General features: G+C 56.7%; 2 protein-coding genes across 3 annotated transcripts in view; one reads left to right on the top strand and one right to left on the bottom strand.

The window, feature by feature from the left end:
• Macrod1 (mono-ADP ribosylhydrolase 1) overlaps positions 1–25,763 on the top strand; it is a 140,106-nt gene that overhangs the window by 33,340 nt on the left and 81,003 nt on the right. The window lies entirely within an intron of this gene.
• Flrt1 (fibronectin leucine rich transmembrane protein 1) lies at positions 4,768–7,145 on the bottom strand. Its single transcript, XM_042675982.1, has one exon. It carries the CDS (start codon positions 7,108–7,110, stop codon positions 5,086–5,088), a length of 2,025 nt encoding a protein of 674 aa, XP_042531916.1. The 5' UTR covers positions 7,111–7,145; the 3' UTR covers positions 4,768–5,085.

Raw genomic sequence — 25,763 nt, 5'->3', positions numbered from 1 at the left:
GACAGGTTCAGAAACTGTGAACCCCACCCCCCTTCTCTTTACCTCCAAGGAGTTTAATCTCTCCTAATCAATTTAGCCGACTCGCTTGGTTGTAAACGGTAATGATTTGCATTTTTGAGCCTTTTTATCTAACCTCAAGAAAAAAAAAAATGCCTCCACTCTCTGCGTGGTGGAAGGGCCGTGAATTGCTTGTTAGCGCTCACCCTGGCTCGCATCCAGCCTCCCATCGGCTGACTTCAACCAGCGACAAGGCACACGGGACACCTGCGGCTGACCCAGGCTGGCCCTGGAGCAAGGTCTGGCCCTCCCTCGGGGGCCCAGGCTGCTGCGCCTGCCTGAGCACCTCCTTTTTCTGCACGCGCCCCAGAGCTCCCCCCTCTTGCCTTTGCAGCCCTCGCGCTCCCCGTCTACTGAATCCAATTTTCCTTGTTGTATTTTTCATAAGCTCGAGGCTCAGAAGCCCAGGCCTCCTCCCTGGAGCCTCGGGCAGGAAACAGATTTCTGAAGTGGGCTGACTTTGGAACTTGAGCTGCCACTTGGGGTGGGAAGCTGTCCTGCGGGTGCCTCTGACTTTTGCCACCCCCCTTCCTCACGGTGGCACGGGAGGCTCTGGCCATGAGGCTGTGCTGGGTGCTGGGTGCTCACTTTACGGAAGCCCGGGCAGGCTGCACAGGCTTTGCTTTGAGCCAACTAGAATCTTCCAGAATCAGAGGGCAGGAGGGGCTGCATTCGGCTTTGGTAGTGCACAGGTGTCTGGGCTGAAGCTAGATCCCACCCCAGGACACCCATACTTTATAAAAATGGGGAACGGAGTCTCTAGATTTGCCAAACATACTCCCTGGCTTCCTCCACTTCCCCTTGCTGGGCCAGGCTATCGCTGAGAGACCGTGCATCCTGAAGCGGGAGAAGCAGCCGAGCTTTGGGTTCCAGAAGGGAAGTCAAACCCCTCCTGGCTGTTGCCATCTTCCTGATGACGTCACCTCTCCTACCAGCATGGAAGGGGCCGTGACCGTGCTGCAGCCCTCACACCTGCACCCCTGCCCTGTGGGAAGGCCCATGCGGTACCCTGTCATCACGGAGGCCACAGCCAGAGGAGCTGTTTGGGAAGATGGAGGCTTCCTCAGGAAGGGGGAAGCAGAACAGGGAAGAGAAAGGAGCTTTTGATGCATATCATGTCTGCAGAATTGAGTATGACTAATTAATAGATTTTATTCTTAGTAATCTCTTAAGTATTCCATACGTTGGGCCCCACGCCTGAGCTGAGCGAACAAGAGGCCTCATTGGCAAAATGCAAATGACAGGCGGCCCTGCTGCTGCCTTCGCGTCCCTCCTTGCCTTGCAAGCCTTTCCTCCTCCTCTTTTTTTTTTTTTTCTGAAACAGGAAATTTAAAGGAAAATTGCCATGTAATAGAAAAGAGATTCCAATCGCTACATCTAATTACCACGAAGGGTAAACCACTTAACCATAGAAGTGTCATGGGCTTTTTTCCCCCCCCTTTTAAACTTTAAACCTGCCTTAAATGTCACCAAAGAGCCTCATCACCGCCCAGGCCAGCGAGGTGGTTCTGGCTGGTTAGAAGCTGCGAGGGTCAGGCTGGCAGCTGACTTCGCTGTGCCAGTGTGGGCCACACAGATGGAGGTTTTAATGGGCTCTGTGGGGTCGCTGCAGGCCTGTGTCCCCACGCAGGGGTGGAGGTGGGGAGAGCAGCCCCCTGAACCATCTATCACGTGTTGGGAGGCCAGCTTGGACCAGGAGGAGATGGGTTTGTGTGTGTGTGGGGGGTGGGGTGGGGAGGAACCTGGCTTCAGGCCCCCTTTTCTGGCTTGGGGCAGGAGAGCTGTGCCATCTTCCCAGACAGGGAGTTGTCAAGACACAAAGGGACAGGACAGATGTAAAGAGCTCTGAGAGGAGGGCCCCCGGGGTACTGGCTGAGCAGAGTGGTCAGTATCCCCCATTGGTGGAGTGAGGAAAGACCTGGCCTCTCCAGCCTGGTAAAGAGGGGCTGAGCTCAGGGCAGAGGAGGATGTGGTGCCCAGGCCTGAATGGTCTGCCTGGGCAGCTGGTGGAGTTCTCATGGGCCCAGGGTATCTGGTCAACGTGGGAGACAAGCAGCACCCCTTGGCAGAGGCAGGAGGTGGTGGTAGTGACTTGGGGGCCAACTTTCTTTTTCTTTTTCTTTTCTTTTCTTTCTTGGTGTGCCGGTCCTGGGGCTTGAACTCAGAGTCTGCATGTTATCCCTAAGCTTTCTTGGCTCAAGGCTGCTGCTCTACCACTTGAACCATAGCCCCACTTCCAGCTTTTTTGGTGATCAGAGATAAAAATCTCAAGAGGGCTGGCAATGTGGCTTAGTGGTAGAGTGCTTGCCTCACATGCATGAAGCCCTGGGTTCGATTCCTCAGTACCACATACACAGAAAAAGCTGGAAGTGGCACTGTAGCTCAAGTGGTAGAGTGTTAGCCTTGAGCAAAAGAAGCCCAGGCCCTAAGTTCAAGCCCCAGGACTGGCAAAAAAAAAAAAAAAAAAATCTCATGAACTTTCTTGCCCAGCTGGTTTAAAACTACGATCCTCAGATCTCAGCCTCCTGAGTAGCTAGGATTACAGGCGTGAGCCACTGGTGCCAATCTCGGGGCCAACTGTCATGAGACATTAGAGAGGCCAGAGTGGGGTCCTCGAGGAAGGGGCTCTTATTTCAGAAATGGCAAGCTCCGGGCCTCCATCTCCCTGGCTGAGGGCATGCCTTACACAGTGTCTTGCCCCGGAGCTGGCGGCCGGGTGCCCTGTCCTCCGTCCTGAGCTGCCAGGGATGGGCTGTGTCGGTGATGATAGGATGTTTTCAGACCTGAAATTAGGGTTGTGGAACGTTTCTCCTCTAGGTCTCATTGCATGGGAGAGGAATTCAGGCCAGCAACGCTTATAAATGGTTGTGCCCACACTTCTTGGGGCTATTCCTTGGGGCTAGGGGGGGAGGGAGGAGTGGGTCCCGGTTCGGTTGGACATCCCTTTGGGCTGCAGTCAGAGCCTGCCCTTCCTTCAGCTTCTGTGAAGCGGCTGTTGGGTCCATTTTGCTCCCACCCCAGATCTTCAGTGAGGAGCCTTTGGCTCTGTCATCTAGCAAGCGGGCGGTGCCTGGGCACGTTGCGGGCATTCTCGGGACCACTGCCCAGCCTCTTCTTCATGCCTTTGCTTTGGTCAAAAGTGGCAGAGGCCTTTTGAAAACACCACTGCCAGGAGCCAGACCCCTTCTCGTCCTCCTGCCCTCAGACCAACGTCTCTTCTTTGATGACGCTTCTCCCCCCGGCACAGGACAAGCGGCGCATTGACAGATGGTGACCGCGCTTGCCGAGCGCAGGGCACAGCAGACACCGGAGCCCTGCGCCCGCTCTGCCCTCCTCCCCAGAGCCGCTGCCATTTCAACATCGTTTTAATCTCATGGCTCGCCACACCGCACTGTCGGTCGATGAATGAGGGCGACGCTGATTCCAGTGGGGAGGAAATAAAATCTCAGCTCTCTTCAGGGCCTGGTCAGAACCCTTTTGGAGACTGGCATTTTAACAAAGCCATCTGGTCTCTGGACAGCAGAGCACCAGGTATGGGTGCCGCTGCGGTTTTTTACATTGGTGTGTGTGTGTGTGTGTGTGTGTGTGTGTGTGTGTGTGTGTGTGTGTGTGTGTGTGTGTGTCGGGGTGGGGGGACTGCCACAGATTTTGTGAGAATTCTCTTTTTCTGGGCTTTGAGCAGCCATGGAAACCAATAGGTCTAAGTCAGCTGATTGACACATACATACGTGTGTGTGTGTGTGTGTGTGTGTGTGTGTGTGTGTGTGTAGAGAATGATAGATCCCTGCACTAATTACCTGTTCCAGGAGGAAGCATATAGTAAACGCTATCAAGGTGATTGTATCTAAGGAGCAGGGGGAGGGGATGAAGACACTAGCTGTCAAAAGTGGAAAGCCTTCTCTGTCTCAGAAAGGACCTTGGCTTCGGTGTGGCCAAACTGAAACAGAATAGAAGAGAAACAGCCTTGCCCCGCCCCCCTGCAGGCCACCTGCTGGCACTCACATGCCTCTGCCTCTAGGAACAGCAATACCCCCACCCAGATGAGGCTCCTTCCTCCACCTCCACTCCCGACCCCTCCCCAAACACATGGTCTACTTACTCAGTGATTTCTAGGAGAAATTACATGTTTGCAATTCTATTGTCTCAGGAAATGGTAAGAACTGACCCAAGAAGTACTGTAAAGATGGTGTAGGTCTCTACCCATCTGCACTGAGACATGCCAGGGACACGGGTAGAAGCACGCACCTCCGCGTGGTGGGTGGGTGGGCAAGGCTGCAGCTTCCATCGGGCCTTCTGTGGAGTGGAACTGAAGAGCATTCAGCAGAAGTTTGGGGGGGGAGTGTGATTATTTTTTTAATCGACTACATCATTGTTCCAAGAATGCAGCGAAAGACGCCCTATTTCTGCAAATCTGTAAGGGAAACGGCCTGGGAAGAGATGTCAGGACAATATCTCCATAGCAAAAGATCTTTTCTTTTCCTGGCTCCTTTGTGAGGAGCCTGTAAACCTTGTATCTCGTCCTCTCGTTCACCCTCACCGGCGAGCAGCCGGCTGTGGGATCACTGCATGGGGCTCCGCACGATGGCTGCTTCGCTCTGCGGTTCTTTTGTGACGGCCCTGAACAGAGTGTGAGGTGTACACAGACGTTGTACAGGTAGTATCTTTCCAGTTCAGCAATAAAAATAAAAATAAAAAAAATTCCCAACCCTTCCTGCAATATTATTTTTAGTCCTTCTCCTCCCCCACCCCCAGCTGGCATGGTTCAGTATAAATTAGGTCTCCAGCAATGTCGAATCTCCCTCCTGCCTTCTATCTGTTTAAAAAAAAAATTCTTTTTTTCCACTGTTGTGGTCTACAAAAAAAAAAAAATCGTCAACCCTCTCCAAACTTCGCTTCCTGCTGGGAAAGTCATCGCGGAGTTTCTCTTCCTTGTTCTCTCAGGTTGGCTTGGGCTGGACAGAGCCACGGGGCCCACACCAGGTCGGCCGCCGGCTGGGGCTGGGGCGTGGGGGCAGGTGGCAGCTGGCATCAAGTGTAGGAATAGTCTATGTCGGGGATGCCGCCGTCCCGGTAGCCCCGGGTGGTGCCGTAGCCGATGGTATGCGTGCCCTTGCAGAGACTGCTGCCGTTGGACGGGAAGATGGTGTGTACCACGTATTCCTCTTTGGCGCGGTACGGGTTGATGGGCAACATCTGGAGCCCGGGACCACGGATTTCCAGGATGGAGTTGTCCTTCTTTGTTCCTGACTCCATATAGTCATCCTTTTTCCTGCTGCCCCGGTTGTAGGCCCTCTCCCGGGTCAGCAGCTCGCCAGCCCGGTGCACGTACCAGCAGATGGCCCCCAGCACCAGGAAGAGGAAAACGAGAGCCACTGCCCCGCCGATGATGCCCGCCAGGGGCAGGCCCGCCATGGGCCCGGTGTTCTGCTCCTGGTTGAGTGTGGTTGTGGGGCCGTAGCTGTCGGCCGTCTCCGCCTTGGCACATACTGGGGTCTCATCGGCCACATAGGTGTTGCCCGTCTCCATGGTGACCATGCAGATGATGTAGGTGGACTTGGGCTCCAGGGCAGTCAGCAGGTACTCCGTCTTGTCCCCCTGCACAAGGGTCTCTGTGATGGAGCCTACGGCGGGGCTGTGACCCAGGCGTAGCCAGCTGAGGCGGAAGGAGGAGGCAGGAAGCGTGGCCTTCCACGTGATGCGGATGGAGTCTGCTGTCAGGGGCTTCACCTGGATGACCAGAGTCTTTGCGCCATCGCCCGTGGCCATGGGGTAGTCGATGTTGGAGTCGGGGAGGCGCAGCCCGGGCCTCTTGGCCTTGAGAGTGAACAGTGAGCCCTGGGGAGTGGTGGCTGAGGCGTGGTTGCTGGCTGTGGTCTTAGCAGCCGCGTTGGCGGCGCCTCCCTGATTCCCGCTCTCGAAGCACTCGTCCATCTCGCTGGTGATGTCCTTGATGGCCATGCCCCGGACCTTCTCCGGGCCCTGGCACATGAGGCCACGCACGTTGACCACGGCCGCCCGTGCCTTCACCCAGTCCCGCAGCCACATGAGGTTGCAGCCGCAGAACCAGGGGTTGTTCCGGAGCAGCAGCTGGGCCAGGTTCCCCAGGTCATCGAACAGGCCGCGGGGCAGCGTAGTGAGGTTGTTGTTGGACAAGTCCAGCCGCTCCAGCTCACGCATCTTGGCCAGCGTGTTGTAGGGGATGTGGCTGATGGCATTGTCCTGCAGGTAGAGCTTCTGCAGGTGGGCGCTGGGCAGGTTGAGGGGCGGCGCGGCCAGCGAGTTGCGCACCAGGGAGAGCTCGGTGAGGTTCTGCAGGCGGCTGAAGGTGTCGTCAGCGATGCGCTGATTGGCCAACAGGTTGCCATCCAGCACCAGGCGCCGCAAGCTGTTGAGGCCCTTGAAGGCATGCAGCGGGATGGTGGAGATGCGGTTGTCGTCCAGCCGCAGCTCCTCCAGCGTGCGGGGCAGCCCCGAGGGGATGCTGCTCAGGTGGTTCCGGCTGAGGAAGAGCAGCTTGAGCTGCTTGCTGTCGGCGAAGGCGTCCTCCTCGATGCTCACGGTGGACACGGAGTTGTCATCCAGGTGCAGCTTCTCCAGCAGCGGGATGCGGGCCAGCGAGTCGCGGGCGATGGTGCGGACGTTGTTGTCCTGCAGGTGCAGCTCCCGCAGCGATCTGGGCAGGTTGACCGGGAACTCATCCAGGTCGTTCTCGTACAGATAGATGACCTGCACGTTGACCTTGGTCTTCAGGTCCTGAGGGATGCCTGCGTTGTTGATCTGGTTGTTCTGCAGGTAGAGGGTGGTGGCGTCGTCGGGGATGTCCGAGGGGATGGACGTGAGCCCCCGGTCGTTGCAGTAGATGAAGCCGTTGTCGCAGCGGCACACCGAGGGGCACGTGGTGCTGTCGATGACCTCCGTCAGGAAGGCGATGAGCCCATAGCAGAGGAACAGCCAGTCCCGCAGATCCATGGTGGCTGTGGTCATCACGACAGTGGCCGTGACCGTGGCGGCAGGCGTGGCGGTGGCGGTGGCGGTGGGGTGTGCCACCACCATGGTGGATGGCAGGGGGAGCCTGACTCCCCTGACCTGGAGTCCGGACACCTGCAGGGAGCACGAGACAGGTGGGGTGAGGGCACCTCAGTGACAGCACCTGGGCAAGCGTCGCGGGCCTCCCTGCCACCGCCCAAGGGGTTGCCACAGCTAGTTGCTAGGCCATGAGCACAGCTGGTCTTTGTTCTAGTTTGTTAAATGACTGGAGTTTGAATTTAGGGCTGTGTATGGCTAGGCAGGTGCTCTACCACTTGAGCCATATTCTACCCTTTTACATATTCTGTGATTGTTCCAGTTTTGGGGCTTGAACTCAGGGCCTGGGCACTGTTCTTGAGCTTCTTTGGCTCAAGGCTAGTGTTCTACCACTTGAGCCTCAGCACCACTTCTGCCTTTTTCCGAGTAGTTTACTGGAGATAAGAGTCTCAAGGACTTTCCTGTTTGGGTTGGCTTTGAACTGTGATCCTCAGATCTTAGCCTCCTGAGTAGCTAGGATTACAGGCATGAGCCACCAGTGCCCAGCTTTCCTGAGCCTTTTTGTTCAAGGCTAGTGCTCTACCACTTGAGCCACAGCTCTACTTCTGTTGTTTTTTTTCTTTTTTGGTGGTTAATTAGAGATAAGAGTCTCAAGGTCTTTCCTGCCTGGGCTGGCTTTCAACCATAATCCTCAGATCTTAGCCTCCTGAGTAGCTAGCATTACAGGCGTGAGCTATCAGTACCACACACTTTTTAAAAAATTTTCAGAGAAGGTCTCATTGCTTTTCGCTTGGGGCAGCTTCAGACTGCAGCCTTCCTAACAATTCCTTCTGCACAGCTGAGATTCACCAGGGCCTCACCAAATGGCCATGCTCAGCTTGTTTGCTGGGATGGGGCCTTCACTATTTTTTATTTATTTATTTGCCTAGGCTGCCCTTGAACTGAGATCTTCCTGATCTCTTTAGAGATCAGGAGCCAGTGTCCAGCCCAGTGCAGCCCCATTCACACCAAGCTTATTAAGTCACAGTTCAGGTGACAGCTAGGGTTGGTCCTTGGAGCTAGTGTGCAAATCTCATCAGGAGCAAAGAACACAAAGAGGGGGCGGCCGACCAGCTGGGTGGGGGAAGCTCACTTCGTTGATCTGGCGTCAGTTTAGGCGGCTTGCCCCGGGATTCTGCCCTCTTCAGTCTTCCCAGCTTATGCGGAAGACGCTGGGCAGTATTTCTCACTGGAATGGGGGAGGAAGCTTCGCTTTCTGGCGTGGACCCAGGACTTGAAGGAAAGGCTTGTTTCTAGTGGCAGTGAGGACCTAGGGGGCGTGGCTAGGGCCCTGAGGCGCTGTGCAGCACGGTGTGGCTCCCCCCAGCACCACCTCCTACCTCCGGCAGGAGAGGTCACTCCTGCATCTTGTAGACAGGGAAGGAGGTGTGGGACGGAGCCAGGGCCTCCTCTACCTCACTGCGGTGTGCAAACTATTCCACACCTCGCCCCTCCCGAACCAGGTAACGTTCAGCTCTTTCGGAAAAGAAAGAGATGCGTATGTCTCTATCTCTCAGCGTCCTTGCGTTTCAGGGAAATGAGACACACAGCCGAGGGAGGTGTTGTCTCTGCTCCCAGGGAAATTGTCTGCAAGGTGTAATTTGTTTTCACAAATGGAAAAATTGCAGCGTACATTTTTCTCTTATTATTTTACTGTTCACCGTGGTTTAAAAAAATCAATTAAAGAGAAATTATCGTTCAATCTCAGTAGGCAAGACATTTTTACATGAGGGCCAAGGTCTGCTGTGAACCTCGGGGTCACCAAGAGTTCTGGTGTGGGACCGACAGCCTCTCAGCCCCAGTCTGAGGCCCTGGCCGGGGAGGGCGGCCCTGCAGCTTCCGTTCAGTGACCCGGCGGGGACCTCTCGTGTGCCCTCAGGAATGTGTCCACGTCTCCCCGTGCCAGTCCTCCTCCCTTCTCTATCCAGCAAACTCCTCCTCACCCTTCAGGACCCAGTTCAAATGTTCCCCCCTCTGCTAGGTCTTCCAGATGCCCCAAATAGAGCTGTCTCTGTGCTGTCCATTCATTCATTCATTCATTCATCAGTTTGTCCATCAAACCATCCAGCCACATGCTGCTCCTTCCATTCATCCTCCACTCATCCATCCTTCCATCCTTCCATTCGTCCTTCCCCACCTGTCCATCATCTGTTCATTTATCCATCGAGGCACCCACTCATCCTCCACCCATCATCCATCCGTCATCTACCATCCATCCACTCATCATCCATCATCCATACCTTGTCCACCCACCCATCTTCCACGCATCTTCCATTTATCATCCACCCTTCTTTCCATCATCCATGCCTCTGTTTATCCATCACATATCTGCCCACCCAACACATTTTTTTTTTTGAGCATCTGCTTTGCACCATCCCCTGGAGATGCCGTTCCCGTGGGCCACTGTAATGAAGATGTTGCCTAGGGTTCTCTGAGTTTTTCCATTTACTCCTCCCAGCAGACGGGAGTTGATGTCCTCCTCAGTCCCAGTAGGGCGCAGGGGAACACAGAAGCTTGCAGATGTCAATTTCCTCAAGAGATAAAAACAGTTGGGTGTCTCCCTAATAGGAGAGCCCTACTAGGGGGAACCCATGACCTCTGACCTTGGGGCTGGGCTGAGAGCCTCCTGGTGCTCTGGTGTGGTATCAGCACAGGGGGTGGTGGCAGGGACATTGGCGCGGCCCCAGCCTTACCTAACGCCTCACCTCTCGTTATCTTGGGATGGGGGGTTAGATGGGGGCTAGAGTAAGAGTGAAGAGGAAGGGTGCTGCTGACTCCCTGGTGCCTCCCCTCGCTGCACCTGTGATTGGCCATCACATAAACACAGGGCCTTGCTCCCCTTTTCCGGCTGCATAGCCCGAGGCTCTGATTGTGTGGGGGCCTCCACAGTCACAGCTGGCCTGGGTTTCAGGCGTGGGGCTTGAACTCTGGGCCTGGGCTCTGTCCCTCAGCTCTTCAGCTCAAGGTGAGCGCTCTACCACTTGAGCCACAGCACCACTTCTGCTTTTCTGGTGGTTTATTGGAGATGACAGTTTCAAGGATTTTCCTGCCCGGGCTGGCTTTGAACCGAGATCCTCAGATCTCAGCTTCCTGAATAGCTAGGCTTACAGGCGTGAGTCACTGGCTCTGGGCTTGGCCGGGTTTCTGATCTTACATCCCCCTTCGCCCTGAGTCAGGATGTAAAGGTCCCTGGTGGGCACCTGCCAGTGGGGTGGCGGGGCGGGGAAGGCTCAGGCCTGCTCAAAGCCCCCTCACCTCCGTCTCTGGGTCCATCTGAGCACAGGGCCCCTCTGCCTGGCTCCCAGGACACGAGGACACGAAGCTGCCTGGCCTAGCAGCGGCTGAGTCATGTCACAGGTGGCTTCTGCCCTTGGCTGTTCAGGGGGAGCACCCTGAGCAGGGAGCAGACTTCGTTCAAGCCAAAGCAAGGCCAGCCTTGGCGTTGTCTGGCATGGGCATCTGTTCCTGAGCCCGCTCAGCGCTCGGCCACGGTCCCTGGCCTCCCGATGCCCGCTATCATAATGGAGTCTAAATTGCACCTCTCACAGATGCTTGATGGATAATGGAGAAGCCTCAGGAGGCAGAGACCCAAGGCCTTTCCACTCCCCGGTCTGTTGGTCCATCCATCTTGCCTGAGTCTCCCCCACCACTCCCTTCCCCAAGGCCAGCCTGGGCTGAGCCCTGTGGTTCCAAGTCAGCCAGGGAGGGAGGAAGCAGCAGGCTGGACAAGCCCTTCAAACGTGCGGGTGCCTGGCGGCCCTTCTATTCCCTTGTTGTATGTTTGATAGTTCACGTAGCCATCAAATTAAACCTGGTAAATCGCCCATTTTTTACGCGATCCCTTGTCACCGCTGTGTGGATTCCACAGACTTCAGCCCGGGTGAGTTACGACCTGCCAGCGCTGTGACTGACAGCGGGCTCCTTGGCCCGCCCCCTGGGCTGGGGTGGGGGCGTGGCTTAGCGGACAGGGGCCTGGGGCGTCCTTCTTGGCTATCTGTCACTGGCTTCTGCCACCCTTTCAGAACAGAGAATTCTGGTTCAAGTCCTGTCTCTACCACCTCCAGGCTGTGTGCTGTTGAGCTGCGTGCTTGCCCTCTCAGAGGGCAGCTTTCTCACTGATGTAACAGTTGTTGGCACATCAGAATGAATAGCTGGGTGTTGGGCTTTGTGTGGCACTCCCTTCCTAAATGCAACCAGCATCCCTGATGCATTGTGTTTGAAAAGCTGCAGATTCCCTGGTCCGCCCTGTGGCGCTGCGATGCTGTCCTTCCCCGGCTATGGGGAAGCACTGGCCCCAGCCTGGGCCGCACAGAGCTAGCCCTGGCCGGCAAGCCAGGCTCTCATTAGGAGCCACCAGGCGCAAGGAGGGGAGGGAACAAGATGAGGTGCATAGCTTAGGTCTCCCTCCCCACACCCCCCCCCCCCCTCTTTATTCTGGGCCTGAGCTGTTTCTGAGCTCTTCAGCTCAAGGCAAATGCTCTACCACTTGAGCCACAGCACCACTTCCGGTTTTCTGGTGGTTCATTGGAGGTAAGAGTCTCATAAACTTCCTGCTCTGGCTGGCTTTGAACTGCGATCCTCAGATCTCAGCCACCTGAGTAGCTAGGATTACAGGCGTGAGCCACCGGTGCCGGCTAGCTTAGGTCTCTTCTTGGACCCTGGAACTCTGGCACCGGGCACACCCTCTCCTATCCCCTCTGCCTCCCCTGGGCCTTTGCACATGCCCATTCTACTGCTTCCCATTGGCCTCCGCAGCCAGTGCCCATGCCAGCCCCTCCCATCTCTTGGGGAAGCTATGACACGCTGCCCCTCCGCTGTTTCCCGCTCCACTGGCCAAGTGGAATCAGCAGGGGCTGAGCCATAGCTGACAGCCACCCAGCCGGACTCCCCTGCCTGCTGTCTTCCCTAGCCTGGGACATGCTGGGCATGGTGGCTGCCAGGGTCCTCTGCAGGCCGCACCCAGAGAGCTTCAGACCAAGGCCTGGAGCAGACTTGTGGTGCTTGCTGTTTGCTCTTAGCCCTGTGCCCACCCCTGCCGTGGGGGCAGAGAGAGGGGCCCACATGCACTCTCCCTGCAGGGGCCTGGGGCTGATGGGGGGGGCCCTCAGGCAGGCCTGCAGAGGGGCCTGTGGGAACAGCTCTGGGCAGCTGAGGAAGAGCCCCGTCTGCCAGACACTGGGGTCCTGGTGTGGGGGCGGGGCACTGAGCTGTGCAGCCCTCCTCTTCCACAACCCTTCCTACAGACAGGCCTCCGCCACCATGTTGCCTCCTCCTTTCCTCCCCACACAGCCAAGTCCTGCCCTCCCTCCGCGCTTCCACCTTCCCCGAGCCCTGATTCTACATGAGGGACCCCCTCTGGAGCCCAGAACTTTCTCACTTGTCTACCCCTGAGCAGACGCTTCCCTGCATGGAAGTGGGAGATGTATATGCAAAGGTCCTGGGGTGGAAAAGTGTGCTGGTAGAAGGCAGTGTAGCTGGAGTACCAGGGGCAAAAGAGAGGGAAGGAAGGGGAAGAGGGGACCATTAAGGGTCCATGCCAGGGGCAGAATCCACCTGCTGCGAGGACTCTGCTGTCTACTGGGGATGGTACTGTCCCCGCTTTTGAATACTATGGCCAGAGGTCCTCCCAGCTCACCAGAGCCCTTGGAGTTTGTGGGAGAGAGGGTGGGGAAGGGCTGCAGTCCAGGCCCCAAGTACATTTGAGGCCCAGCTGGGTCTCCTCTGCCTGGCAGCCAGGCTGGCTCCTGCCAGGCAGGTGTAGCCCTCCCTACCCCTTGACTAATACGTGAGCAGAGGTGGCCTGACCCCCTCCAGGACCGGCAGCCCCGCCCTGCCAGCCTGGAGGCCTCTGGGAGCCACGCGGGAGGGAGCCAGCAGGCTCTCCTGGTATTCCCGGTGCTAGGGTTTAGCAGGAACAGAGTGAGGGCATCCCACATCTGAGAAGCCATTGCAAGTCACTCCCAGCGTGTCACGCAACGCCTGTGCACCCGGCTCACCCTGCTTGGGCTGGGGGACACTGGCTGTTGCCTTTGGCTGTCATGAAACCTGCCATCTCTCTTTTCTTTCTCTTTTCCTGTCCTTCTCTTTTCCGCTCCCTCTATCTTTCGTGTGTGTGTGTGTGTGTGCGTGTGTGTGTGTGTGTGTGTGTGTGTGTGTGTGTGTGTGTGTATGCGTTGAACTCAGGGCCTGGGCGCTGTCCCTAAGCTTGAAGCTCAAGGCTGGTGCTCTACCACTTGAGCCACAGCGCCACTTCTGGCTTTTTTGGTAGTTTTAGTGGAAGAGAAGAGTCTTACAGACTTTCCGACATGGGCTGGCTTCAAACCTCAGATCTCAGCCTGCAGAGTATTACAGTATTACAGAGGATTACAGGTGTGAGCCACGGCACCCGCTCATGCTGCTTACTCATCACAGAGCCCATCTCAAGCACTTCCTGCAGCTGTGAGTAAGGAAAGCGCCCGGCTCTGGTCCTCTCATCTTCCACCTACATGAGGGCGTCAGCTCCGTGGCGTGGGGAGGGGAAGGGGTAGGCACAGGCTCCTGCAGATGCATCGTTTTAGAAGCTACATTGGCTTGTCCTTGCTCACCTGTCAGGGGCTCTAACCTCTCTACCAATCCCTAGGCTGGCAAATCCTGGGGAACCTGGCTGCCCAAGTGGCCCAGCATTGGCCCCGTGGCTCTGCAGATCCTCCAGCTCTTCCCACTGCAGCGCCACACCGGCTCTCCAGCAGGGGCCTTGCTCTCCTGGTCTCCCTGAGTCTGGGAGACTTGTCTCAGGGCAGGACAGACAGGTGGAAGCAGTGTTCAGTCCCCGAGGGGAACGGCTGGCAGGACCCCTCCCCGGGGAGCAGTGGTGGGCACTTGGCCACGTCCGGGAGTCCGTGCCTCTCCTCCGAGATGGCTCTGGGGGAACCTTTGTATCAGTTTCTCACCCACCAGTTAGCAGCTACTTCTGGGGACCAAGGACAAGGACCGGAGGCCTGCGGGAGCCCCTCCCTCCCAGGAGGCCCCTCGAGAGCCCAGCAGCTCCCGGCGCACTGGGTCCAGCTGTCCAGCCATCTGAGGGGTGGCCACCTCACGCCTCAGATCTTTTTGTCTGTGAAATGGGACCACACACGATCTAATTCTCTAGTCCGGCCCTTCTCTCCCTTCCCCAACTGGGGTTTGAACTCAGGGCCTCACTCTCTCCCTTAGCCTTTTGGTTCGAGGCTTGTGCTCTACCACTTGAGCCACGCCTTCATCTTGTCTTTTTGCTGGTTCGTTAGATTCGAGGATGGGGATTTGTCTGCCCTGGGTTGGCTTTGAATTTCGATTCTCAGATTTCAGTCTCCAGAGTAGCTGAAATGGCAGGGGTGAGCCACCACTGTTTCAAGGGGTGAAACACTTGGCGTGTAGCAGTTGACAGCAGGATTCAGAATGGGGGGAGCCATTCCATCATGAGCAAGAGGCATTGCCACTGAGCGTGCCAATGCCCCTGGGCCTGCAGGCACACAGCAGACGCCTCTCTGGGGCCCTGGGCCTTCAGGGACCTTCTTACCCTGGCTACCCTGTGGTGCCACCTAACCTCGGTGCCATCTCCCTGAACAACTTTGTTCTAGGATCCCATCCTGCGGGTGGCGCTCAGAACATGTCATGCATCGGGGTGGGGGTGGGGGGATTCTTTTAAACCCTAAAGTTAATTATTTTTCTAATTTCATGCTGCATGCATTATGCATCAGCTGTTATCGCTGGCAGTAATTGCAGACAGGTATGCAAATCCACTGCAAAAGCAGGGGGAGTTCACCTAAGCTGGTGGGCTGGTTGGGGGGGCAGCGGGGGGGGGGGGGGGGGGAATGTCCTGAGCTTCAGAGATTGTGAATCACTTAAAAAAAAAACAAAAAACAAGACTTTCAAATCTGTGTCTTAGGAGGTTAATTATACTGATAACAGGGTCCGATATTAAACCATGCCCGGCCAGGAAGGGGTGGGGGAGGGAGAAAGGAGACACGTGTAGTGTAATTTCGTTGCTTTCTCTCAGGTATTTAAGGAGATGTTCCCCCCTCCCCTACTTCTGTCCTGGTCCTTTTGTAGCTAAGCTTCCTAGACAGAAGACCTCATTCCTTCTAGAAGCCAAAAAGGAAGCCCAGTGGAGGTCTAGGGCTCGAGAGGAAAGAGACAGGAACAGAGTCAGATTTCAGCGGGGGCTTGTGACCATCCATAGACTAGGCCCTGTCCCTCATGGGGCTTGAACTCTGGGCCTGAACACTGTCCCTCAGCTCTTCAGCTCAAGGCGAGCGCTCTACCACTTGAGGCACAGCGCCACTTCCGGTTTTCTGAGTGGTTTATTGGAGATAAGAGTCTCATGGACTTTCCTGCCCGGGCTGGCTCAGATCTCAGCCTCCTGAGTAGCTAGGATTGCAGGCGTGAGCTCGGGCGCCCGGCTGGGAAGTCCTATTTATTTACCATCAGTTTCTTGGCCAACTACTGATCGGCACCTCTGCTAACATATGAACTCTTGCAGCCAGGTCTGTTCTGTTCCTGGCACAGAGCCTGGCATGGAAGGGACTCAGTCAACATCAGTGGGATTAACAAAGCCTGGAATTCGAAACTGAGAAGGGGGTAGCTGAAGGAAAGAGGCCAACCTGGCCCTTGGCCCTGCCACAGCAGCTCCGAGACAAAGCGACAGGTCTGAATCCTGCCGCAGGTGCTGGGGAGCCGGAGCCAGCCGGGCCGCAACCTCACCCGCCAGTGCTCCTTTCAGCAGCCAGGCCTGGCTGCCGCCCCCTCTCCCCGGGGGGGGGGGGCTGGCCTGGCACTGCCCAGCCTCAGACCCTTCCCTCAATCCTGGTCCCCCCTTCTCAGAGTGGAGTGAGGGTGCTATATGGGGGGAATAATGGGGTAGAGAGCGTGATAGAGGGTATATAGTAGAAACGTAGAAATGTAACAATCAAATTCTATCTGTATAACTAATACACACATCATGATGCTGCTGATGCTGATAGAGAGCAGAGAACAGGACCCTGGGATTGGGAGGTAAAGGACTGGTGGACAGTTTGCTTTTCTATTTTTTGTTTTATTTTTTGTCCATCATGGGGCTTGAACTCAGGGCCTGGGTGCTGTCTCTGAGCTCTTTTTGCTCAAGGCTGTTGCTCTCCCACTTTGAGCCGCAGCAGCACTTCTGGTTTTCTGGTGGTTAATAGGAGAAAAGAGTCTCATGGACGTTCCTGCCCCGGCTGGCTTTGAACTATGATCCTCAGATCTCAGCCTCCTGAATAGCTGGGATGACAGGCGTGAGCACCAGCAAGTTTGCTTTGTCCAGACAGGAGAGATCAATGCAGAGAGACAAGCCCAGCCTAGATAAGCCCCCCCCCCCCCCCCCCGCCCGGCCGCCGTGCGCTCAGCAGCTCTCTCAGCTGCCTCCTTGGGCCTTGACACCTTTTCCCAGGGGTCAGCATGGCAAGGTCCCGTGCCTGCTTCTACCTCTGGCACCCCCTGGGCCCGTTACCATCCACGGCAGCTGGCAATCACCAGAAGGAGCACCTCAGTGCACACTCAGAGAGGGGAGGGGCCCTGCCCACAACCAGAGGGCTGGTGCCCAACCCTGGGGACAGGTGGGCTGAGCAGATTCTCCATCACTACTTTGGGCTTTCAGCCTGGTTGGGGAAGTGTGTGTGTGGGGGGGGTTCTTAACCCCAGCTCCTCCTAGGAGGGGGGTGTGGGACAAGTACTGGGTGGTGGGGACCCAGGGCGGAAGACCGCGCGGGGGAGCTGGCCCGGGGCTCGGTGCACTCCCAGCCCTGCTGCCAGGGGCCGCCTCAATAATAAATAACAGCAAATAGCCCATCCGCAGGGCATCCTTCACGCCGGTGGCTAATAACACGGCTATTAATGCCCCCGCAGACGGCGTGCGCAGCTCGCGGTGCTGACGGATGTCCCGGGCCCTGGTGCAGTCATAAATCAGGCCCTCCCCTGGGGCAGAGCGTGGGGAAGTGTCATTTTCCATCTCGGTAATGAATTGGGGCTTCCCTGCCCTGCCCGGGGCGCCGCTGCTAGAGGTTGTTGAGGATTAGTGTTTGTGGAGGCCAGGCCCCTCCCTCCTGGCCCCCGGGAGCTGAGCGGAGTAGCCCCGCCCCGGCACCATGACTGTGGGGAGAGAAAAGGAGGCTCAGTGCCTGCTGTGTGATGTTGGAGCACTCACTGCCCATCTCTGGGCCTCAGCACACCTCCAAAAGAGACTGGCTGCCAGGGGAGCCAGGGGAGCTGGTGAGGACTCTGGATCTGCCCCAGCCCAGGGCTCCAGCAAGCAGGCATGGAAGGGGCTTGAGGACTCACACCAGTTCAAGGGTAGAAGGTGCCAAGGCCCAGGTCCCCAAAGCTCCAGCCCTAAGTCACGACCAGCCCTCCCCGCCACCCTCTCTGGGCAGGATAGTGAGTCAACAGCCCCGGCAGGGCAGAGCTCATTCCAGAAAGCTCTGCCCACACAGGGTAGAGCCCAGAACAAGGGGGCCACCAGGTAGCAAGTAATGCCTACCCCGCCAAGCAGTGCCTCCTGGAGACCAGGAAGCCCCCAAAGGCCCCTGGGAAGATCAAGAGCAGCATGAGTCCCACGCGCTGCCTGCGCTGGGTGCTCGGACCCCTGACCACTCTCACCGCCCTCCTTTTCCCACCCATCTCCCCCCTGTCCTTACCTGCTTTGCCGCTGCAGCCCTGGAGCCCCAGAGTCCAATGTGGGGTTGGTGGCTGCTCCCGGGGCCCCTGCTGATGTTCTTAGCAGTGCAGTAGGTCTGGGCTCCGCTCACATTCCTGGCCCCTGGGTTCTCCCAGGCCAAGCGTCACTTGGGGTACAGATAGCAGATGCAGGGCAGTGCTGGGGCATGTGAAGAGGGGGTCCTGTGCTTCTGTCTCCTCAGCCACCCCTGAAAACCACGTTCAGATCGGCCTGCGGGTCCCAAGCATCCTTGGTGCCCTAGGCCTGGGGCGCGGCTGGCATCTCTCGGGGAGTGCTGGGTGCACGCTCTAGTTACTCGCTGTACCCCTGCGGCCCCAGGCCATGCCCTCTGGCCTGCTCCCCAGAACCGTGGCCTCTCGCTGCTGACCACTTCCACGGCCCTTTGCAACTTTGCCCCTTTGTCTGCAGGCTGCCACCCCTTCTTTTCAGGCTGCTGTGTGGCTTTTACCCCTTTTTTCTTTACCAGTGTTTTCTTTCTTTCTTTCTTTTCTTTCTTGCTTAAATCCCTTTAAGTCACTTGGCAGAATGGGCTCGGTGCAGAGAGCGTTCTTGCGTGACAGAGCCGAGAGGGAGCCACTCTCCAAAGAATCAGTATTCCTGCCACTCAGGCTGAGTCTCGGGGGAAGGCAGGGGTCCGCTACCCCACCGAGGGGTTCAGATGTTCACTGCCGGGCTGGAGCTGCTGCCTTGCTGTGCACTGTTGAGCTGTCAGGCCGGGCGTGCGGATTTGGGAAGCGGCTGGGGGTGGCTGGGGGCTGGCTCCGCTTGGCTGCTCCTGTGTGGAGGCCGGAGGGGGCTGTTCCTGCTTCACCCCCTAGTCTTGCTTAGTCCAAAGAGGAGCCCTTCTTCTGTACTCCCTGGGCTGCCAGAAAAAAAAAAAAAGGTTTTAAGTGATGAAACTGGAGGAAGTTAGGAACATGCGGTGTCCAGCACCGTCAGGCAGCAGGCGGCCTGGGTGATCGTCCTCATTTCTCCCTTCCCTTCGCAGCCTGCTTGATTTTGTTTCTGCAGTGCTGGGAATTGAACCCAGGACCTCATATGTGTTAGTCAAGCGCTCTACAGCCACGCCCCAGATACTTTTTTTTTCCTTTTCTTTGCAGTACTAGGGTTTGAACTTGCGGCCTTACACACTGACTTGATAAGCTCTTTGGGCTTGTTTGTTTGTGGCTTAGATGAGACCTGCTAGCCCTAACAGCAGTCCTCCTATCTCTGCTGACTGCTGGTGTCAGCCAGCCAGCCCAGCTTCACACTAGCTCCTTCTGTGCAAGTGTGGTTGGTGCTGGGGTTTGAATGCAGGGTCTCATAGTTGTAAGGCAAGTGTACTGCCACTTGAACCACACCTCCAGCTCCCTAGTGTGTGTGTGTGTGTGTGTGTGTGTGTGTGTGTGTGTGTGTGTGTGTGTGTGTGTGTGTGTGTGTGTGTGTGTGTGAAGGTCCTGGGGCTTGAACTCAAGTCTCTAGGATTATTTTGCTCAAGACTAGTACTCTACCCCTTGAGCCATAGCTCTACTTCTGGCTTGGTTAATTGGAGATAAGAATCTCAAGAACTTTTCCTGCCTGGGCTGGCTTCCATCCATGATGCTCAGATCTCAACCTCTGGAGTAGCTAAGATGGCAGGCAAGATCACTATTTTCTTGCATATGGCTTCCCTATGTGCCTGGCAGGGGGCTGGGATTATTACTGTACCCCTCCCTGCCCCCTCCCCCCATCCCCCCCCCCCCTTCAAATCCAGACAAGGAGCAGCTGGCCAGGCCCAGTACCTTTTCTTGCAGCTACCTGTTTTCCTTTTCCTGGGGGGTGGGTTTGGAAGGATTTAAAAAGAGAAACATGAAGTTAGGGGAGCTGCTGGCCCTATCGGGCCACCCAGCCAGCCAGAGCTGGCTTTGTTTCCCTAGCACCTGCTCTTGCTAAATGTCATTCAAAGGCTCCCACTGGGCCACAGTGGCCTCCGCTTCCAGAACACACACTGCATCCCCCGTCCATGGGAAGTAGGATCGGCAGGGGGCCTGGCCCCCGTCTCAGGCCCAGGCTTCACCCTGCTGGCTGCCGCTGAGGTCCCTTCTGCAGAGAGCCAGGGCGGGGCGGGGCAGGCTGTGCCAGAATCCCAAACAAACCCGAGCCTTCCCATCCCTCTCATTAGTGTAAGCCGCTGCTGAACCGAACCACGCCGCCCGGTTTCCGCACTCCCCTGCAGGAGCCCCGCTTTGGAAGGGGGCTTTCATGACACATCTGAGAGCTCTCGCTCTGGTTTGAAATCAGATCCAGATGGGTTCCACTGCATCTGGGCCCTTTTTCTTTGTAGGGCTGAAGGTGGCTGATGTGAGAACTGCTCGTAGTCTGGGGTGGTGACAAATGGAAACAAGGACAGCCAGGATGCAAGGCCTATACTACACGCTGCAGCCAGCAGGGAAGGCAGCCTGGAGGAGGGGGGCATGCCGCCAAGGGGTGTGCAGGGGGGGCACAGGGTGGCGGAGAAGGGGAGAAGGGGGTCTTCTTACAACCCACAGCGGGCCTGAGCCTGCTTGTCCTGAGGGCCATTGGCTTTGCATGGCCAGGGCTCAGTCTGTTCTGTTAGGGTGTAAGCAGGCAGGTGGGCACAGCACCCCCCCCCCCCCGCCAGGGGCAGGGCCGGGATGGACAGGAGGGAAGAGGAGTGAGGACCATCCCTGCTGAGGGGGAAGTGGTGGCTGCGGCTCAAGCCCTTATTGCTATTACCACCCGCGTGATTTCATCCAATTATAAATTGTAATTTCTCTATGAAAGCGAGAGATGGAAAGAGTCCAATGAGGTCATCTGCCTCCCTGGCCGGGGTGAGGAAATTGTTTTAGATGGAGGGGGTGGGGGCAGGGTGGCTGCTTGTACAGAGGATGGCGGCGCGGTCCTCCCCTGCCCGATGCACGCACACACGCACACACGCCCATCCTCCCAACACACCCCCCCCACACAGGAAACCACAGCCGTCTTCTGAAACCACAGCCGTCCTGGCCCAGCAGCCCCGACACCCCCACCTCCCAGCTGAGACTCACTCCTGTACCCACGCCTCTCACACAGTGTACACATGCAGACACTCAAGCATGCATGTTGACACACAGGAATGTGCACCCGCGCATGCATTTACACCCCTGCCCACACACAAACACAATGTAGACACACCATTCACACCCACGCACATACTGAAGCACACACATAGATACACACAGGAATGGACCTGTGCATGCATAGTTGAAAGACACATATGCACGCAGTAATGTAACCACACACACATCAACGCCCACATTCACACACACTTATACACATAGCAATGCACCCATACAAACATTTATACACAAGCACACACTCATTAACACACATGCAGACAAACAGCAGAGCAAGAACACCTACCCCCATGCATACTACAAAGACTGGCACATGGGCACACATCTATGTGCACAGCTATACTTATGCAGACATGTGAGCAAAAACACAGTCACACTGCATAGAACAATGCTGCTATATAAAAACACACTGGCACACAAGAACACAGGAAGGTCCTCATGTAAGCACATCTCGGCAGACATGCATACATCCTTGTCTACATCCACACACCCTGCAAAAATGAACCCACATGCACACAGTTACAGCCATATGCATATGTGAACACACACACAGCTATACTCAGGGATGGACACATGTACAGTACACACACACACACACACACACACGAAATGTGAGGGGCCTTCTCTATGTTATTACTTCTCTCTCTCTCTCTTTGCCAGTCCTGGGCTTGAACTCAGGGCCTGAGCACTGTCCCTGAGCTGCTTTTGCTCAAGGCTAGCACGCTACCATTTGAGCCACAGCGCCACTTCCAGCTTTTTTTGTGTATGTGGTACTGAGGAATCGAACCCAGGGCTTTATGCGTGCTAGGCAAGCACTCTACCACTAAACCACATTCCCAGCCCCTCTATCTTGGGACACCATCCCTTTCTGGGTACCTGTCCCACAAACTACAACGGCAGTGGCATGATATGGGATAGAAAGTAGCTCCCTGACTTGCAGGGGGGACTCGAGGCTGGATTCCCAGCACCCGGCTCTGTGCCACAGACACAGTAGGTGCTTAGCAAGTGCATCCAGTCAACTCTTGCACTCTGCCTCATTGTTTAGAGCAGCCAGGCTCCGATGGGAGTTTTGAGCATCCATGGCCAAGGCCTCCTGGAGGCACTGTGTGTGGAGAGCAGGCAGGGCTTCAGCAGAGGTTGGGGTCTGATTTGGGGGCAGGCCTCTGGGATGTGTGCAGCTTTCTGAGTGGGCCTGGCTGGCAGTGGGGGGGGGGTTGTGGTGGGGCTGGCAGTGGGGGGGGTTGTGGTGGGCTCTGGGCAGCACTGTGGCTCTTCCCACATTGGGTGCATAATCATCATCATTAGTAGCCACCTGCAGTCACTGAACCAAATGTGGCCCAGGAATAAATATGTAAATGGGGCCGCCTGGCACATACCTTCCACCAGTCAGAGTCTCGGCGCCTGCAGAAGCTGCACCTAGACTGAGAGGAGCCCACACTGAGCAAGGTCAGTTTTCTATAGGGGTGTCGATGTCAGCCAGATTTGCCCAAAGCAAGAAGAACCTGTGTGGCCCCAGCAGGTCAGAATGGAGGAGGTCTCCTTGGTTCCTAGAGAGAGGTGTGGCTCTGGGCACTACTGCCCACCAGACAGCTCCTCTGAGCCCCTCTGTCCTGGGCCTTTCCTGTCCCCGTGGGCTCCAAGCCTAGTCTCTGCACCAAAGAGCCAGTTTTGGTATTATTTTGCCAGTCCTGGGGCTGGAACTGGGCATTGTCCCTGAGCTTCTTTTGCTCTACCACTTGAGCCACAAAGCCACTTGCAGCTTTTTCTATGTATGTGGTACTGAGGAATTGAACCAAGGGTTCATGCATGCTAGACAAGCACTCTTACCACTAAGCCACATTCCCAGCCCCTGTAGTAAATGCTCCCATTTGCTGGTTCTTTGAGACACTCACACATTTCTTCTTTTGTAACCAACAACATCACAACTGTGATGAAGATTCAAGAGGGAAGAGAGCCAAGCGCCCAGTCCCACAACTCCACTCCTTCCTTTGCATTCTGGTGGGATCTGCCCACGCAGACCTGCCTCTCTCAGGGAGACACGCCACGCCATCAGCCTCTTCCAGTGATTTCTGGTTGGCCCTCTCCTCCACGCCAGGGACAGCCCAGCCCAGCCCAGCCAGCAGGACAGGGAGGGTTGGCCCATTGGAAAAGTTGAGAAGGTGGGGAGGGATGTGTCCGAAGTTACACAACCTGCAGAAGAGCTGGGGCCTCATTTGCATTTGGCCAGATCTCTTCTCCCTGCACCATGCTAAGATCCAGCACAGATATACATTGGGTGGACCAGAAAAGGGTCCTTGATCTCCTGAAGCCTTTTCATGCACCCCTCTACTACCTCTTTTTTTTGTTGATCATGGGGCTTGAACTCTGGACCTGGGCACTGTCCCTCAGCTCTTCAGCTCAAGGCTAGCACTCTACCACTTGATCCATAGCGCCACTTCCAGGTTTCTGAGTGGTTTATTGGAGATAAGAGTCTCAAGGGCATTCCTGCCCAAGCTGGCTTTGAACCATGGTCCTCAGATCTCAGCTTCCTGAGTAGCTAAGATTACAGGCGTGAGCCAACCCCTTCTACTTCTTTATTCCTCCCTCTCCTTCCATTTCTCCATCAGTCCATCTTTTCAACCATCCATCCTCCATTCATCTAATCATCTGTCCATCATCCATCCATCCATTCGTCTCTCCATCTTTCCATCTATTCAGCCAGCCATCTCTTCATTGAGTAGACATACCTAGTCCGTGCTTTAGGCACTGTAAAGACATTGGGGACCAAAGAGGACCTTTATCTGTCAGGAAGTCTTAGGTTCGTGAGGAGGCCCCTAGGTAGCAGCAACAGCAGTGTAAGACGCAGACCACTATGGGAGCAAAGACCCTGCCTTGAGCATAGTAGGTGGGGAAGGGGACAGCTCCCAGGGGACTTCCTGAGGAAGATGGCACTGTGCTATGATTCTGGGCTCTGTCCGGCAGAGTGGGGCAGGCATGGCTTCATTTCCTTCTGTCTCCTCCCCTGTCTGTGTCCCAGAGTCCACCTCTGGCCCTCAGGGCTTGCAGCCCAAGTAGAACCAATCCTTCAGCTTTACAGTTCACGCTGCCTTAAAGACTGGTGCGCACAGATCCTAATTCCTATATTAGCAATTAGCCCTCCTGTTTCATCCCAACCTATGGCTCTTAGGGATGGACTTCTACATGTGCGTCATTAATCAGATGCCTGGTGTGTGTGCTGCTGGAGCCCAGGTGGGCTCTATGGCTGGTGACTTGTCGAGGAGCATTTGAAATGAACAACACATCACGCCCTCCCTGGGCAGCGCTGCCCAGTGACCAAGAGGGCGGAGTTTAGATCACTATGAGCAGGTCAGGGCTGCGGCAAGCCAGTGGAGCGGGCTCTGCTTGCATTTGGGGCCTGCAGACGGAGGTCAGTATGTCTGACCTTTCTAAGTGAAAAGGCCCTTTGTGATCAAATCCAGAGTTTGTTCTGTGATGGCCGACCCCTCCCCCCGATGGCCAGCCACAGGCCTTCCCTTTCTCCCCACCACCGAGGGGCCGGCCGGCTCTCCTCTCAGACCAGTCATGCTTCCTCTCCCCCAGGACAGCAGGGGCATAGGGCTGAGGCCGGAAGGGGGGGCGGGGGACGCACGTCCACTCAGGGCAGGACTGTGCCTGGAACAAGGAAGGTCAGCCGGCTAGTGAGTGGGGTGGGAAGAGCATGTGAGGCCACAGGAACAGAATGCACGAAGGCTCAGAGTGAGAGGGCTTGGCTCGGTAAAGCTGACTCCGTGGGGGCGGGGAGGGGGCAGTGATGAGCCGGGGCAGGGCAGAGCCCGGCCTTGGAGCTCAGCGCTGTGCCTGGAGGGCCTGGCCTGGTCTTCCTACCAAGGGCAGCCGCAGCCTGGCCTCCTCCCTGTGCTCTCCTTGCCCCCCACCCAGGCCTGGCACCACAGCCTGGCACCCAAGGAGGGGCTGAGAAGGGGCGGAGGCGAGAGCCTGCTTAGGCGGTGTGAACCTCTCAGCCTCCATTCTGCTAATTAGACCGCTTCCTGACAAAACACAGACTTTCAGGGGTGGATGTGCAGGCAAGTGTGCCAGCCAGGCTGGGGGTGGCTGCGGGGAGGGCCCACGTCGGCCTGCCAGCCGCCAGCACGGCAGAGTCTGAATGCCCAGGGCAGCTCCCGGGGTCCTCAGGGCCAACCCTTCCAGGACTTCCCAGTGTGGGCAGCTGTGGCCAGCAGTGGTCTCTGGGACTCAACTCCCTGGTGCTGGACCAGGCCGCACAGGTGATGGGCCTGTTTCTGCCAGGTCCTGGGCCCTAAGGTGCTGACCCACCGGGGCCGAGTGGCAGGACTCCTGGCATGGCTGCCCAGTGGGGTCCGTTGTCCTTGGGAAGCAGAGTGACAGGAGAGGGCAGGGGCCTGCTAGCTGCTCCTCTGCCTTTTACATCTCTGAGCCCAGGCTGCACCTGGATCTGGGGGCGGGGCTGGGCGGGGCTGGGCGGAGCCAGGCCCTGTGCTCTTCTGGCCTCATTAAGGGGATGGGCAGCTTCCTCAGCTTTTGAAGGAGAGGCCCTGAGGAGGTGTAGAGTAACTCCAGGCCCAACGGGGCCGGGTTGCAGCCTGCTGTGCGGCCTTCGCCCAGTGTCTGCAGGCTCCCAGGATGGAAGCTGCCCTGCTGGCTGGGCCCTACCCGGCAGGCCTTGCTGTACCCCGGCGCCAGGGCTCAGGAGGGTCTGCCACAGAACTGGGGAGCCAGGATGATGAGTTGAGGGCCACTGGCCAAGGTCAAAGCCTCCGATTTCAGGAAACCAGGCTGCCTTTGCCGGCAGGACTGTGACTTCCTGACCCCGCGCTGTCCGCCAC

Source organism: Dipodomys spectabilis, unplaced genomic scaffold (assembly GCF_019054845.1).
Source record: "Dipodomys spectabilis isolate Male_0828 unplaced genomic scaffold, ASM1905484v1 ptg000030l, whole genome shotgun sequence".
Taxonomy (NCBI): Eukaryota; Metazoa; Chordata; class Mammalia; order Rodentia; family Heteromyidae; genus Dipodomys; species Dipodomys spectabilis.
The sequence above is the reverse complement of the archived record's forward strand: the minus strand, read 5'-3'. Positions and strand labels throughout refer to the sequence as shown.

Coding starts and splice junctions, on each gene's coding strand:
- Flrt1 (XM_042675982.1), bottom strand. CDS start 7,110: ATGGTGGTGGCACACCCCACCGCCACCGCCACCGCCACGCCTGCCGCC.